The 16,348-nt window shown below is 39.8% G+C and overlaps 1 protein-coding gene across 1 annotated transcript in view; it reads right to left on the bottom strand.

Annotated features, from left to right (window-relative positions):
- Positions 1-16,348, bottom strand: part of SLCO3A1 (solute carrier organic anion transporter family member 3A1) — a 115,411-nt gene that overhangs the window by 16,961 nt on the left and 82,102 nt on the right. Inside the window, exons 6-8 of the mRNA XM_089485718.1 lie at positions 14,923-15,121; positions 8,548-8,686; positions 1,695-1,870 (exon numbers count right to left, since the gene is read on the bottom strand). Of these exons, the coding sequence (XP_089341844.1) occupies positions 1,695-1,870; positions 8,548-8,686; positions 14,923-15,121 (514 nt within the window). The remainder of the gene's footprint in view (positions 1-1,694; positions 1,871-8,547; positions 8,687-14,922; positions 15,122-16,348) is intronic.

Below are 16,348 nucleotides of genomic sequence, written 5' to 3'. Positions count from 1 at the left end.
CTGGGTGTCAGTGTATAGTGTTGGACTGTCAGGACCGAGCTGTAAATTTACATAAAACACAATCAAATCATACTGGCATTTTTGACACCTTGTGCTAAATAATTACACTTAACAGAAATTATTTTTCAGAAAGAAGAAAAAAGAAAACCAGAAAATATACCCCAAGGAAGTATCACATGTAGATATCTACAGTGGAGGCTCTTCCTTAGGAGCACATGCAAATTAGATTAAAATGGATTTTTGATGAATTTTGCAAATGTTTTTCCTTTTGCACTTTGGGGTTCACGTGCCATGAAGCCTCCTGTCCCCTGATGCAGCCTTTCTATGCCTATCGCAGGTACGATAGGAAAAAAACCCTATATGGCTCAATTGCTGCTGCGCTTGCTAAAGCACCGGCTGAGCCACCCATTTGAACCTTGTTCGCACAGTAAAAGCTGTGAGAGCGGAGGAGGAGCTCCCAGCCATCAGCAAACTCACCGCCCAGCCCGGAGTCTCCGCGCCCTCCCCAGTGACTGACTGCAATCCTGCAGTCATTCTGATGATTGACCCCGCCCCTTTCTGCTTCCCAGTCCCTCCCTGCAGTCACACTGATAATTGGCCCCGCCTCTTTCCTTATAGCATCCACACTGTTCAGCAACTCATCTAACAGTAAGTATAAACTTAATATTTTGGCTGCGGAAAGTTAGGGGAGGTGGGGGTTAATTTAGGGGCAGTTATGGTTGATGGGGTCTTTAGGGTTAATTTAGGGGCAGTTATGGTTGATGGGGTTTTTAGGGTTAATTTAGGGGCAGTTATGGTTAATGGGGTCTTTAGGGTTAATTTAGGGGCAGTTACAGTTGATAGGGTCTTTAGGATTAATTTAGGGAAATGTATTTTAACCTGTACATTACGTCATATATTGTACATTTAATTTTCAAAATTTATATATTGTGAACCCCCATTGAAATTACCCACCAACGGCCACTGGATATCTACCTTGAACATTATAACGTCTTAGCGAATCCATCCCTGGATCCCTTTTATTAACTACATTACAGTTTGTTTATAGAGTGCCAGCACTTTGATAATAGGGGCACATGCAAGATGACCAATAACGTGAAAATTTACAATGTACAAAACTAACAATAATGTAGTTACTGTTTTTGTTGGGTAAGGACCTAATATTGCGCAGAATTGACATAATGAATTGGTTGGTGAAATGCATTCTTAAATCCCACCAGAAACTTTTTTTCCTATTCCACCAAACAGAATGCCAGCGATGAAAGCATTATTACAGAGAGTGCGAGCTGCCAAAAAGCTAAAAGCTCAATGTGTGAGGAAAAGGGGGAGTGCTGTGTGAGCTTCTTTGTAGAAGGGAGGGGGATAGGTGAGAGGGAAAAAGGTACTGAAGGAGAGACGAGAGAGGGATAGACACATGCATTCTCCTATTGATGCTCCATAGAGTTTCCACCTATGCCCTGCCAACAAAGACATTTATAGAAAATGAACACTGATAAAGAATATTCTTCGTAAAAAAACACCACAAAATGATCACAATTGCACAGATTCTAATGATAGGTGTAATTAAGGCAGGCCGTAGCCAAAAGAATGGAGGAGAGCAGATTTTAGTATCCTAAAAACAGTGAAGGCGTTCAACACATTCCAGATAATGAGCTTGGTGCCTAATTTGCAAGCACTGACTTAAAGCAACTCACCTGATGAGGATGATAACTGATGGTGTTTGTGCCATGGCTCCAATCATGCTGCAGACACACATCACACAAAGAAAAGTGAGAAAAGCCTCTTGACAACCAGGACTGGGACATTTTCCAGGAACCACAGTGGTATTCTCCACGGGGACAGAAGTGAGACATAAACAGCCAGCCAGATTCTAAATGAAAAGCACAGTGCAGAGGTCACATACGAGTTTTTTTAGTCCTCCATTTATAGCTATTAGTCAAGTTTATGTGACAAGCAGTATTTAAGTAACAGTAATCTTCCAATTAACCCCTGAATAATTTATATCCCAATATCCCTTCCAAACTTTGTAGACAAAATATTTAATATTATATATATTTTACATATAGCAAATGGTTTTCACAGGCTTCATTACATTTCAATTAGCTAAAATAAAAAATAAAGTTGACCATCAATAAAATCCTGGACCTACCTTCGGTAGCACCATAGAGTCATGAATTTAGAATGATAAATCCTATAAGCAAATAATTGAAACAAATACAGATCTCCAGGATTTTATCAACCCCTCACCTTCTCAGGAACCACCTGAGAAGACCTAATATAAATCAAGACTTCATTTTACATCGACTTGCATACTTTCCTGTGGCCAACAACATCACACCCAAAAATGTAACGTACATAAAGTAATGTAACATGGGGTCATTAGGTGGCTGCCGATCTTAAAGTGCCAGGGATGACTTATTATCACCGCATTCTTTAGTTCTGATTTGTAACCAGCAAAACTGATATCCAACTTCCAACTAATATCAATGGGAAAAGATTGTCAGCTTTACACAACAGTCTTTACCTCTAAAGCAGTAAGTTAAATCCCTGGTTTCACGGTCCAGAAAAGCCACCTTGATGCTAAATGTTTTAACTACCATAAATAGAAAGTCTTATGTACACTATATGGACAAAAGTATTGGGACATACCTCTTAATTATTGAAATCAGGGTTTGGGCTGGACCTCTTACTTCAAATTAAGGAAAATCTTAATGCTTCAGCATACCAAGACATTTTGGACAATGCTATGCTTCTAATTTTGTGAGAACAGTTCAGGGGAGGCCCTGTTACCCAGTGCACAAAGCAAGGTCCAAAAATGCATGGTCCAAAGCAAGGTCCAAAAAACTGGAATGGAGATTGCGAGCCAGGCCTTCCTGTCCAACATCAGTGCCTGATACTAGATGAATGTGCAAAAATTCCCACAGAAACACTCCAAAACCTGATGGAAAGCCTTCCCAGAAAAATGGGAATTGTTAACGCTGCAAACAGAGGGACTAACATCATATTAATGTATTTAGAATACAATGTCTATAGCTGTTGTTATAACTGAAAAGTTTGTGATGATCACCCAGGTGTAAGTATTTGCTATGCAAAAACATATCAGTAGACATGACTTTTATGACCAACTTTTCACCAAATACCTTTTTTACTTTTGTTGACTAATGTCTATAAAACTATTTTTTTTATTACAATAATTATCCAAGTACATATAAAACAGTTACTAAAGTGTTTGTGTACATCTATTGTTAACATAAAGTATGTTAATCCATAAAGATAATTATTTTAATATCTCTGAGAAGGCATCCTTAAGAACTGTATTATCCAAGAAACAGTATTTCTTAATATTACTTGGAGTAAAAAAAGGAAGATATCAACTTTAGTAGACAATTTAGAGATTATCCTTGCAAAATCAGATTTATGAATATGAAATAAAAAAAGATTTAATATATCTTCTAAAAACATTTTTATTGCAAAATATAGCTTATTTCATACGTACCGAAATTCTTATTTGCACATTATACTGATCTTTTACAATCTGATAAAATATTTCCATGCTAATTTAGAATGTTGTAAATTGTTGTATTGCTGTATAGAATACCCAGACTTATTTTAACACTAATTAATTTGATTTGTTCAATAAATGTAAGAATATATTTAGAGACATTCAAGTAAACTAATTTCATCCATATCATTTTCTACAGAGCACACAACAAAGGTGTATTTTTAGTATTCTGTTGACTATTACGTATTCACAGTTACCAGATTTGTGAATTAATCAAAATAAAGGAACTGACATTGGTAAACACTAGACTTGTGCATTCGTCTTCGGGCAAACATGAAAACGAACACGAAGAGTGCGTTTTTATGTTCATCCCGAAGAAACAAAGAAGCGAAGATAGTGGCGGTAAAACGTACAGAAAGACGAAGACACACAACACGAAGAAGCTTCGTGTTAGTTTTCGTCTACTAATCTTCCTGGTCCCTTCCCCATTTAGCCTACCTTATCTCCGCAGCATGGCAGGGGTTGACGGAAGCGAAAATCTGTAGGTTCGGCGTCAGGGATTAAGGGGCCGTGCGAACGACTCTACTGGTCGCCTGCAGGGTCCTCCCCTGGCATCAACCAATTGGAAGACAGGAACAGGCGAATATTCGCTGAATACGAAGATTTTTTCCCCCACGAAGACGAACACGAAGAGTTGGCTGCCGCCCAAGTCTAGTAAACACTGCATGCAGGAGTCTATTTAGATTCCAGTACGCCTGTATAAAGGCTTCCCACTGATTTCAATTAGAGCACTTTCCTGCAACTGATTTGCCGCTTAAGCTGTCAGTGGCAGTCAAGCAGTTTAATTGATTTCAATAGAAGTACTTGCTTGCCACTGATTGAAAGCATCAAGCAGCCTATCAGAGGCAAGAAATGCTGGATCACGAAGGAAGAAAGGTTTTGCAGCACGGCTGCAAATTCTGTGCCAGGTAAGTGCTCAAAACAGAATACTTTAATATGCATTCTTCTATAGCAGGGGTGCCAGTGACATTAAACTGTCCCTACAAGTACCGTATTTGCTCAATTATAAAACGACCCTGATTATAAGACGATCCCCCAAAATCTGAATATTAATTTATGAAAAAAAGAAAAAGCCTGAATATAAGACGACCCTATAGGAAAAAAAGTTTTACCAGTAAATGTTAAATCATGTAAACTATGTGAACAATTTTTTTAATAAAAGCTATGATTGAGAAAAATATTTTGTTTTTATTTCCTTTTTTTTTCAACCTGCCCCCCCAGTTATGCACATCTGCCCCCTGGCTTGCCACTCTGCCCCAGAAATGCCTTATACCCCCTATATGCCACTGTGCCCCATGATATGCCTTTTAACCCTCTAAATGCCACTGTGCCCCATGATATGTCTTTTGACCCCCCCCTATATGCCACTGTGCCCCATGATATGCCTTTTGACCCCCTATGTGCCACTCTGCCTCCAGAATTGCCTTATACCCTATATGCCACTCTGGCATTTAGGGGGTTAAAAGGCATATTATGGGGCAGAGTGGCATATAGGGAGGTATAATGCATTTCAGGAGGCAGAGTGGCGTATAGAGGGTTAAAAGGCATTTCTGAAGACAGAGTGGCATTAAGGGGGTTAAAAGGCATTTCACACAGCACTCTGCCTCCAGAAATGCCTTATGCCCCCCATTTAACACTCCCTCCCCCTCCCTCCTCCAAACTTGCCGGAGCTTCTGAGTGAGTCCCCGGTGCGTAGTCCGGGCAGCGTGTAGAGCTCTACGCAATTCGCGTAGACAACTTCCGCTGCAGCCGGGAGGAGGTGCGTTTAGCAACAGGGGTTGTCTGCGTTCATCACGCAGACCTTCCCCGGCTGTCAGAGATCACAGGGAACATTTCTAGTATAACACAACTAAAGTAATAGTTTAGAATGTAATTTTTATTCTAAACAAACAAAAAAACTTGTGGGAAATTAACAAGCTAGAACTAGACTAGTGCATTCATATTCGGGTGCATTTTTGTTGTTCAGCCCGAATACCAAAGAAACGGCATCAAAACATACACAAAGACGAAGACACACAACACGAAGAATCTTTGTGTTTGTCTTCATTACTATCTCCAACTAATCTCCCTTGTCCCTTCCGCCTCTAAGATACCTTATCTACGCAGAATCGCAGGGGTTAACGAACGGAAGTGGAAATCAGCAGGATTTTTTTCCCCATGAAGACGAACACGAGTTGGCCAGCGCCCAAGTCTAATAGGAACCATTGTCCTTCCCTATTCACTACCTATTCACTACCTACAGTTGAAAATAATATGAAAAGATACATTGAAACAAGCTAACCCTCAGGAACTGCTGTACCAAAATTCACACTATTCAACAGGAGATTATATTTCTAGCAGCAAATGGAAAGTAACTAAAAAAAATCTAGCTAACCTGCAAAGGTAGTGTTAAATATGCCCAAATCCCTGAGAATTATAATCCTGACACGCATTTTACCTCAACTCAATCAGCTTCGTAAGGGGAAAGAGCATAGTAAAAAGTATGGTATACCAAGCAAGAAATTCTTAACATTTATTTTCACTCATTTCATTTTATTCATTTATTTCATACATAAAATCAACACAGATGCCATTTTTAAGAAGCCTTTAGGGTTTCTATGGCAAAACCTGTACTTGCTTTTATGTCACATGACAAGTGGTCCAGGCATTCATCAGTACTAGGAATGGTGATCCTAATGCTACATATAGTTAATAAAGTGCTAAATTAAGTAGAGTGCATAGAATAGCACCTTTAACTGTCTATGTACCACCTGATGTCACCAAGCATCAGGATGTGACATCATTTGAACATAAACTACAAATAAGGAATCAGTGGTGTAGAGGTACAGGCCTTGACTTCCATCACACTGTAAAAGTAAAGTAATGAATTAAGCTCTCAAGTAGGCATTACTAGCTCTCAAGTAGGCATTACTTAGCTGAGAGGTTTCCCCCGGCACTACAATAAAAATGATCTATATGCTGTTTCTTGCAAATAAGTCTCTCCCAAAGGCATTGAAACTCCTCAATTCACTTCCTCAGGAAGTGAATTCCAGAATTTTATTGCCCTGAATGCAAGTAACATCTTACTCTCAAGAACCTGAAGAAGCTCTAAGAAAGAAGCTTACCTAAATGTAAAGTGCTACATTCAGTTATTTTATAACTATGACTAAAAGTGCTTTAACTCTCATCAGCATAGCACAGAAACAGCTCTGGGAATTGACCATTCCAGGAATGGCAACAGATTCAGTAGCATGGTGAGCAAAATATGGTATCTTGTATGGATAACATCTAACAAGATCACACTTAGGCTTATGCAACTAGTAGCAGGTATAGGTATAAGTGAAAGCCCATGTACCAGTGAGTAAGGGATCAAAAGTAGCACACTTTTTGTCCTTATCTGACTGTATCCGCCTAGAAATCCAAAGCTTCGTTCTTTCTACTCAATTATATTTATCATGAATTTTCTGGAAGCTGGTTTTAAAAAACAGCTCATTTCAACTGTTTCCATATAAATTATTTACAGTCCAAATCAAAAGGTGTTCCCTCATCTTTGGCTTAGAACAATTTTATGAATGTCACTGATTATAATAAAACAGGTTTTTTTATATTTGAATCAGCACAAAATTCAATTCAGTATGTATAAAGGGCCTTGAGCAGTTGGCAAATATCAGAAATTATTGTAAGAAGATGCTTCTTCGGGCAGAAATGGGCCCTTTGAAACTGGCCCTGATCTGCTGTTAATGATGTCTGTAATATTATATTACCATTGTTTCATATTTTGTGCAAAATGGAATTTATTTGCACATAAAGCACTTCACACATTCAACACAAAAGTTCCAAGACATCAAAACGATCCAAGGACCTGAATATGGGGAAGAAGCTTTGAACACAGCTTGCAGAGGGCCTCAGGATATTGTATTATGCCATTGTTTGCACTTCCCTAGGCATACTGTCTCCAGCTCCTGAATGGACCTGCTTACACACAGAGAAGAACCTCATGGTGGCGCCCCCTACCAGTTAAGAACCCTAGGCAGCTGTCTAGGGCAAAAAGTGCTCCTTTGAATGCTGTAATGTAAAATTTGTAAATTGGATCAGCATTGACAGTCTCAAAAATTGCAAACACCTTCAAAGCAAATAATCTCTTGTTAAGAATAGGAAATGAAAGATTTATCAATGAATCAGCACGCTTTTTATTTTCAGTTTGTAATTGTCTCACTAAAATGGAGACATGGAAAGTAGGAAATTGCTTCCTGTGGCTAATGCTGTGTTTAAAATGAGCATTTCTTCCTGTAGTACTTATCTTATAGTCTGGAAATAAGCGTGATTCAATCTTCTAAAGTATTAGACTAAACCAATATTTTCTGTGAGCTAAATGTGAGGCTATGATTGTTACTCTGACACACATCTCAATTTAATAGAAAATGGATGGGACAACCCAAGACAAGACGTGAAAACCATCACAATGGGGAAATGTCACTGTCATAGATTTCAGCATAATTAAATGTATTAAATGTAAACTACCTGTATCTTTTTAAGTAAAAAATGAAGGATTTCGGAAACGTGACAAATCTGTTTTGTGCAAAACATTTACTCTCATAAGTACAGATGGCCAAGTTTATATGTGTATCCACCAAGTGCCAGACATACAAGCTAAATGGCTGATATAGTCTGCTTTTAGCATGTGTAACTTAAAGGGAATTGGTTTCTCAATGTTCTTTTGACATAGATGTGGCATGAGAGGAGGTGCACTAACATTATCAGTACTTTCCAAAAGTGTGCAAATGCATAATAATAAATGGCCTTGCAGACCACCCATCAACTTGCACAGCAGGAAAGGTATGGCCTAGCTTAATTAAGAGAAGGCAATCTGTCAGTGACCCATATGGGGCCATAAAGAAGCAGCAAAGGGCATCTATGAAGGTGATGGTAAAGTTTGTATTCCCTGGTAGGCAACTGCTCATGTAAATCTGTAGCATAAATCACTATAGGATTATGTGTGAGCTCACCGTCTTTGTACATCCAGCGAAGCAAGCAGACATATATGTAACCCCATCAGCACCACATACGGGAGAGAATGAGTCATTCTGACATTCACAGCCATTATTGCAGGGTTGAGATTGGTCCAAAGACGAACCTGTCAAAGAACTTCATATAGAAAAGTGTGAATTAGAGTAACCAGGTTACAAGGTCACGGTTGCAGAAGGAGCAGAATTTATTTATGCCACTTTACTATTATGTATGAAAGCTGTGTCCCAATATAAACATTATCTGTACAATTTATACAACTACTATACCATAATATTGGGGGATTAACAGCAAAATAGTTCAACATGATCTGCATGCCTTCTACCTATATCATTCATTGAATGAAATGCCAACAATGACAGTATTAGACAGAGCAAAAACAATCTCCGCTTAAACACAGTGGTAATGTATCCCCTTAAAAGGTCAAAATCATTCAAGTGGTATGTGAACTGACAACCATTACTGTTGGTGAATCTAAATAGAAAACAAGCTGAAGCTGTTATTGATTGTAACGAACATGATTTGACAAGATTCTTCTTAGTTTTCATGGTACCATCTGAAACAGCTATGCTTAGCCCTCTTTAGCAATCTTCTTGAACAATTAGGTATAAGGTCTCTAAAATACTAAGTTCCAATTTTGAAACAGGATAGCTAGAAGATGTTCTGTCTACTGTATATAGGACACCATGTGAATGTCAAGGAAATATTTATTAAATTAACTTGCCAATCATGTCTCTATGAATGCCATTTCATTGCGTCTAATGTAGTTGTGAAATGACCAAGGACAGCATAGTCGCAATAACTATAAACAAATGAAGCTTGATACAATTTACCAGCAGCACAAGTTTTTCTCATAACATTTATAGCACTTGAAGTGGTGATGATGGGATTGTTCCTTCAGTTTTTATGTAACCTTCTTGGGAGTTACCACCGTGTTTAAAGTTCTCTATAGTTATTTTCTCCCAATATGCGCAATATAGCTAATGCTAACCTTCTCTTAATCATAAATGCAATCCACATGATAGATGCTGGTTAAAAATTGAATTTATGTAAAGAGGTTATAGAAATACTGTACATAGACAGGATCTAGGTGATAAGTCAACACATAACTTTTTATAGTGGCCAGCTCCTTTAGATAGCATTGACATCTTTGCTGGACAAAGCTGGATGCCAAAAATGGTAAGTAAACACTGCTTCTTAAACTGGTTGCATCCTTTGAATGCCATTAGGGTTTGGGTGTATTGGATGGACCTCACCCCCTACCTGGGGGACTAAGAGGTAGGGAACTTGAGTTTTTAAAGCTTTTCTACTTTTTAGGACTTGACCCTCTTCTTCCTACAGGACAGACTGTGTGAGGCAAGAGGAAGGCACAGCATGGGCTCCTCTCCAAAAGGTGAAATTCACAAACCCATACTGATGTGCAGGGGAGGGGATACAAGGGCAAGGGTATGTATTAACTTATTAACACTCTACCCCTAAAAGACACAGAGAACAGGGCATGATGGGGGTAAGGAGTCTGAACCTAACACATTTGTTAGTGAAGTGTGACTGTAACTCCCTTGATTAGTTGGGGTCTATGGGACCCTTGTTTAGTGGTCGCTCAAGAAAACTCCATTTGTAAAGTACTTAACTTATTGGTGAGTTGATGTATAAAGAAATTCTACTTTGTCTAAAGTACTTTGATGGTACTAAAATCTCTAAAAAATGTCACTTTCAATACTGTAAATTTCAGTAAATTGTACTAGACAAGACACAGATGGTTGAATGCGATGTTGTAAGATTTCACGAAATACTTAACACACCAATCTACAGAACCTGGGGAGTTTAACCTTCAGGACAACAAACATTGTTATCCCTTAGATAATACTGGCAGATGTTAAGTGCTAACATTTGGAAGGGTGCCCTAACCTATAACATTATAGAGTAATAATCCACTGAGCACTACTACTAAAACCAAGAACATAAAAAAAAATTGTTTTACAAACATAAACAGTATTATAGTATTATATCACACTGATAATAAAGGGAACTACGTATCTGCTCAGTTGTTTTTTTATTATATTAAAAATTGATTGACTTATCGGTGGATCTATGGGAATTCTCTTATTCACAGACACTATAACTTGGCTGTGTTTCCACTGGTTTATTCAATAATATTGTAGAAGGATTAAAAGGAAATGGATAACCTGGTTGCATAAGTGTGCACACCCTAATACTTTCTTGAAGCACCTTTGATTTTATTAGAGCAATCAGTCTTTTTTGGTAGGAGTCTATGGCACATCTTGACCTGGCAATATTTGCCCCCTCTTCTTTAAAAAATCAATCCAAATCTGTCAGATTGCGAGGACATCCCCTGTGCACAGCCCTCTTCAGATCACCCCACAGATGTTCAATTGGATTGAAGTCTGGGCTCTGGCTGGGCCATTCCAAAACGTTAATCTTCTTCTGGTGAAGCCATGCTTTTGTGGATTGGGATGCGTGCTTTGGGTTGTTGTCGTGCTTAAAGGTGAACTTCATCTTCGGCTTCCTAACAGACGCCTGAAGGTTTTGTGCCAAAATTGCCTGGCACTTCGAACTGCTCATAATTCCCTCCACCTTGACTAAGGTCCCGGTTCCAGCTGAAGAAAAACAGCCCCAAAGCATGATGCTGCCACCACCATGCTTCACTGTGGGTATGGTGTTCTTTGGGTGATGTGCAGTGTTGTTTTTGCGCCAAACATACCTTTTGGAATTATGAATTCATTATGAATTCATTATGATGAAACAACCTTGGTTTCATCAGACCCTAACACACTTTCCCACATACTTTTGGGGGACTTGATGTTTGTTTTTGCAAACTTCAGCCTGGCCTTTTTGTAAGAAAAGGCTTCCATCTTGCCACCCTACCGCATAGCCCATTCATATGAAGAATACGGGAGATTGTTGTCACATGTGGCACACATGCAGTACATGCCAGAAATTCCTGCACTTCCTTTAATGTTGCAGTAGGCCTCTTGTAAGTCTCCTTGACCAGTTTTCTTCTGCTCTTTTCATCAATTTACGTCTAGTTCTTGGTAATGTCTTTGTTGTGCCCTATTGTCTCCACTTGATGATGACTGTCTACACTGTGTTCCATGGTATATCTAATGCTTCGGAAATTCTTCTGCACCCTTCTCCTGACTGATATCTTTCAACAATGAGATCCCTCTGATGCTTTGGAAGCTCTCTGGGGACCATGGCTTCTACTCTGAGATGCAACTAAGGAAATGTCAGGTAAATCCTACTAAAACAGCTGAACTTCATTTGTGATTAATCAGAGTCACTTTATATGATTGCAGGTGTGTAATGACTTCTATGTAACATGAGTGTGATTGGATAATTCTGAACACAGCCACAGCCCCAGTTATAAGAGGGTGTGCACACTTATGCAACCAGGTTATTGTGAGGGTTTTTTTTGTTTTGTTTTTCCCCTCAAAGATTTCAGCTTGTTTTGCAATTGAATTGTTCACATTATAGGTCACATTAAAGGTGGAAAAAAAATTCTGACATGATTTTTCTTTGTCTCATTCTTTAATGTCAGCCAGTGGGGGTCTGCATCGTACAGACAGCCTCCGTTACTGCACTTCACTTACGCTGAGGCTTCTATGAAGCTGCAGTGAAAGTGCCTGTCAGTAACGGAGCCGGGTAGAGAGGCAGAGTGATGTATGGGAGGGGGGAGGAGTCAGAGGGGTGTATGGGAGCCACCCTCCCATACACCACTCTGGCTCCTCCCCCTCCCATACGCCACTCTGCCTCTCTACCCGGCTCCCTGGTGTCTTGTGAACCTCCGTTGCTGACAGGAGGCAGAGTGGAGTATGGGAGGGGGGAGGAGGCAGAGTGGTATATGGGAGGGGGTGAGGCAAAGAGATGTATGGGAGGGGGAGGAGCCAAAGTGATGTATGGGAGGGGGAGGAGGCAGAGTGGAGTATGGGAGGGGGGAAGGAGCCAGAGTGGTGTATGGAAGGGGAGGAGCCAGAGTGGTGTATGGGAGGGGAGGAGCCAGAGTGGTGTATGGGAGGAGGCAGAGTGGAGTATGGGAGGGGGGAGGCAAAGTGGTATATGGGAAGGGGAGGAGGCAGAGTGGTGTATGGGAGGGGGAGGAGGCAGAGTGGAGTATGGGAGGGGGAGGAGGCAGAGTGGAGTATGGGAGGGGGAGGAGCTAGAGTGGTGTATGGGAGGGGGAGGAGCCAGAGTGGTGTATGGGAGGGGGAGGAGGCAGAGTGGAGAATGGGAGGGGGAGGAGCCAGAGTGGTGTATGGGTGAGTTATAGTGGTGTATGGGGGGGTATTATGAATTTCAGGGCATATAGGGGGTATAAGGCATATCGATATTAGGCATATCAGGGGGGCATAAAACATATCTGGGGTAAAAGGTATATAAGGTATATAAGGCATATAAGGAGTATAAGGCATATCAGGGGCACAGTGGCATATCAGGGGGCACAGTGGAATCTGGCATATAAGAGGTATAAGGCATATATGGGGGCAGAGTGGCAAGCTGGGGGTCAGATGTGCATAACCGGGGGCAGTTTGGTAAATAAAAAAAATTTAAACAAGGCTTTTTTCTCATAGTTTTTATTAAATATGAAAAATATAAATATTTACTAATAACTTTGTATTAAAACCTAGTTTGAGAAACACTGTGTTTGGGTTCTTGTAGCTTTTATTATTATGTCAGTAAAATAAGAAGGTGAATAGAGAGAGGCCATTGCAATAAAGAGATGAAAGTGTAAATTGTAGGTTTATTACATTATTTTAAATTGAAAAAAAATTGCATTTTTTTTATCCGATTAATCGAAAAAATAATCAGCCAACTAATCGATTATTAAAATAATCGTTAGTTGCAACCCTAACAGGGGTGTGTAGACTTTTTATATCCACTGTAGATTTTGATGTATTTACTGGCTACCGTTTATGGATCAACAGAAAACTCTACCTATAGATAGTGTTTAAACATATAGCTATATTTCCTGGCATTATTTTCTGGTTTTTGTTTATGTACTTTTTGTCACGGCCCAGCATACAGGGAGACAGGAACAGGAACGTCGTGGGAATAGCCGAGGTCTTGATACCAGAGAGCAGAGATGTCGTGGAATAGCCGGGGTCAATAACAGAGAAACAACAGGAACACGTACTGAGATAGGCACTATCAAGATAGGCACAACCATCAGAAGGCAAAGTCTCTAAGTCAGGAAGTCTCTTAAATAGGCACAGGAGTTTAGGCACTAATTGGAGATTTCCCGCCAAATATTCAAAGTGCCGTTACGTCACTTCCTGCGCAGCCATCTTGTGTTTGGCGATTTCGTAATCTCCCCATATAGGTCGATGTAGTAACTGCCGGCGCCACTAGGTGGCGTGAAGAAGAACGTGTCCGGACACCAGAACAGGACCTGTCCTGAAGCTGCTGGGGACGCAGCGTGACGGAGGTAAGTCTTCCTTGCCGTGGCAGCGGCTGCTTCTGCTGTGCAGAGGCAGGAGGTCTCCCCCTTCTTCGCAGCGGTTGCGGCTGCTGTGTGGAGGCAGGGAGTCCTCTCCCCAGTAGCGGCAGTGGCTGCCGTGCTGAGGCGGGGGGTCTCCCCCTTCTTCGCAGCAGCTGCTGCTGCTGATCCGAAGCGGGGGGTCTCCCTCTTTTTTGCGGCAGCTGCGGCCGCCAGGCCGAAGCGGGGGATCTCCCCCTACCTCGCGGTGGCTGCGGTTGCCGGCTAGGAGAACCGGAGGATCTCCTTCCCCGGTACGTGACACTTTTTACATGGATTTTAAATGATAACTAATTGCCTTTCTTCTTTTTTTCCACATAATGTGAACATTACTTAATAGTGTTGGATAATGTAACCCAATTGCAGTAAATGTTGATTTTTTTTTGATAAGTTATACACTATATAAAATTATTGATAATAGTAATAATCTATATAACATTATTTCTGTATACCTTATAGCGTTGTGGATTGTTAGTCTTCTGTTGCCTTATTATTGAAATATGATTATTTTCCATATAACTAGATCAAATAATGTATGCAATGAAACAAAATGATGATGTTCCTATGCCAAAAGTAGGGCAACTGCACCTGCATACGTTCGTGAATGAAATTCCAAAAAAGTAAAAAAATGGAAAAAAACAAAGTGCAACCATTTTTTAATGTGCAAGAATTCTCTACTTATCTTTAACATCATTACCTGTAATGTAAGATACAGTTACATGACATGATCAGTCTGTGTGAATATATACTATATACTGTATATATTATTCTGCAAATAGGACATTAGCACTGACACGGTGGGATAATATTACATTACTACATTCACTCTGTGTTCTTTGCTTTAATATTATGGTTTACTTACGTGTTTCCATAGGGAACTGTTACACCAGCTACAGGGCCTGTATCACAGCCCAGGAAAAGGAAAGATACATAGCATGCAGTGGACACCAGGTTTACTAACATGGCCATTCTGATAGCCCCAATCGCAGACAAGCTTAGCTTTTTCACGAGAAGTCCGCCAAGAAAAATGCCTAAACAAGCACATGGTATCGCCGTCATTCCTAGAGAGAAACCATATCAGTGTTATTTTGCCTGGACATTAGAAACAATACATCAACTAAAATGTCTCAAAATGTATCCAAATATGTTGCTTTTTATGAACATCTTAATTAATTCAAGTATTATTAGGCACATCAAGCAATATATAACATAACTATAGTGTATGTACCCTTAGTTTGTGTATTACAACGATGTAAAAGTGTACAATTGTAATGTGTAAGCGGTAACTACGTAGTCATGGAATGCATAAAGTCCATCTAAATTAGGAATACTACACATGAAATGCAGTAAGTAATAGTGTAGGTGTTTTGTATGCTTTTTATTATGTAATTTTTAACATTCATCTGATGCTCTGTTGGACTGTTGTTTCAGAATTCCCTTCCAGACATTTGGCATTAAACGTTATAGGAAACATGTTCTATCCGCTGTTTCATGCCCCTCTCAATCAAAGATAGCATATGTTATATACTTAGCAGCATGATTGATGGTTTGCCTGCTGCAGCTTCTAATAGCTTTCTTTATGTGTGTGCATAATTTAAGTTAACACCTTGAGTGCCCAGTGGACATGTGAGATATGACTGGGATGGATAGACTTTGCCACTTTAAACGGCCAGCGTAAATATGAGAAGTCTTGATGTGGGAAGTAGTGGTCACGTGGTGCAATGACAATTCCAGACCATGCTTTAGGGAGGTTATACCTTTGACCCTTTAGTAGGAACCACAATCCAAAGCTTTAATCTTAACTATATTTGAATTTGTTTCTCTTTACTGTTACCAATTTCAAAAAATTATTTAAAAAATGTAAACATTGTTGTTGGGAAAAATACAAAAGGTTCATCAGTTTGTATGCTGGTTACCAAAACGTTGTCTGAGACAAGGTTCATCATCATCGATGATCAATTATTGCAGATGCCTTCAGCTGATGTTATCAGAGTGAGTGTGGGTCTAGCTAATAGAAAACATGAAACTAATGGAGACACTTTGTTGTCCTCAGTAATTAGGCTTCTGTCACGGTATAATATTAATAAAGTTTCAAAACGTCTTGAAAACATGCAATGATAGCTTTTTCCAAGGTGAACTAATAAAACAGGATTTTCTATTAAAACCACAGCAAACGGATTACATAGACGTAATGCAACTGGGACATGTTTTCACTGTTCCCATGCTAGGGTGACCACCTAAGGGTGAACATTGATTCAAGTTATTTCCTGGTCAACTGTGAGTGTATT

This window comes from Sceloporus occidentalis, unplaced genomic scaffold (assembly GCF_023333645.1).
Source record: "Sceloporus occidentalis isolate IW3139 unplaced genomic scaffold, rSceOcc1.0.p SCAF_26, whole genome shotgun sequence".
Lineage (NCBI taxonomy): Eukaryota > Metazoa > Chordata > Lepidosauria > Squamata > Phrynosomatidae > Sceloporus > Sceloporus occidentalis.
This window is presented reverse-complemented; position numbering and strand designations above follow the sequence as displayed.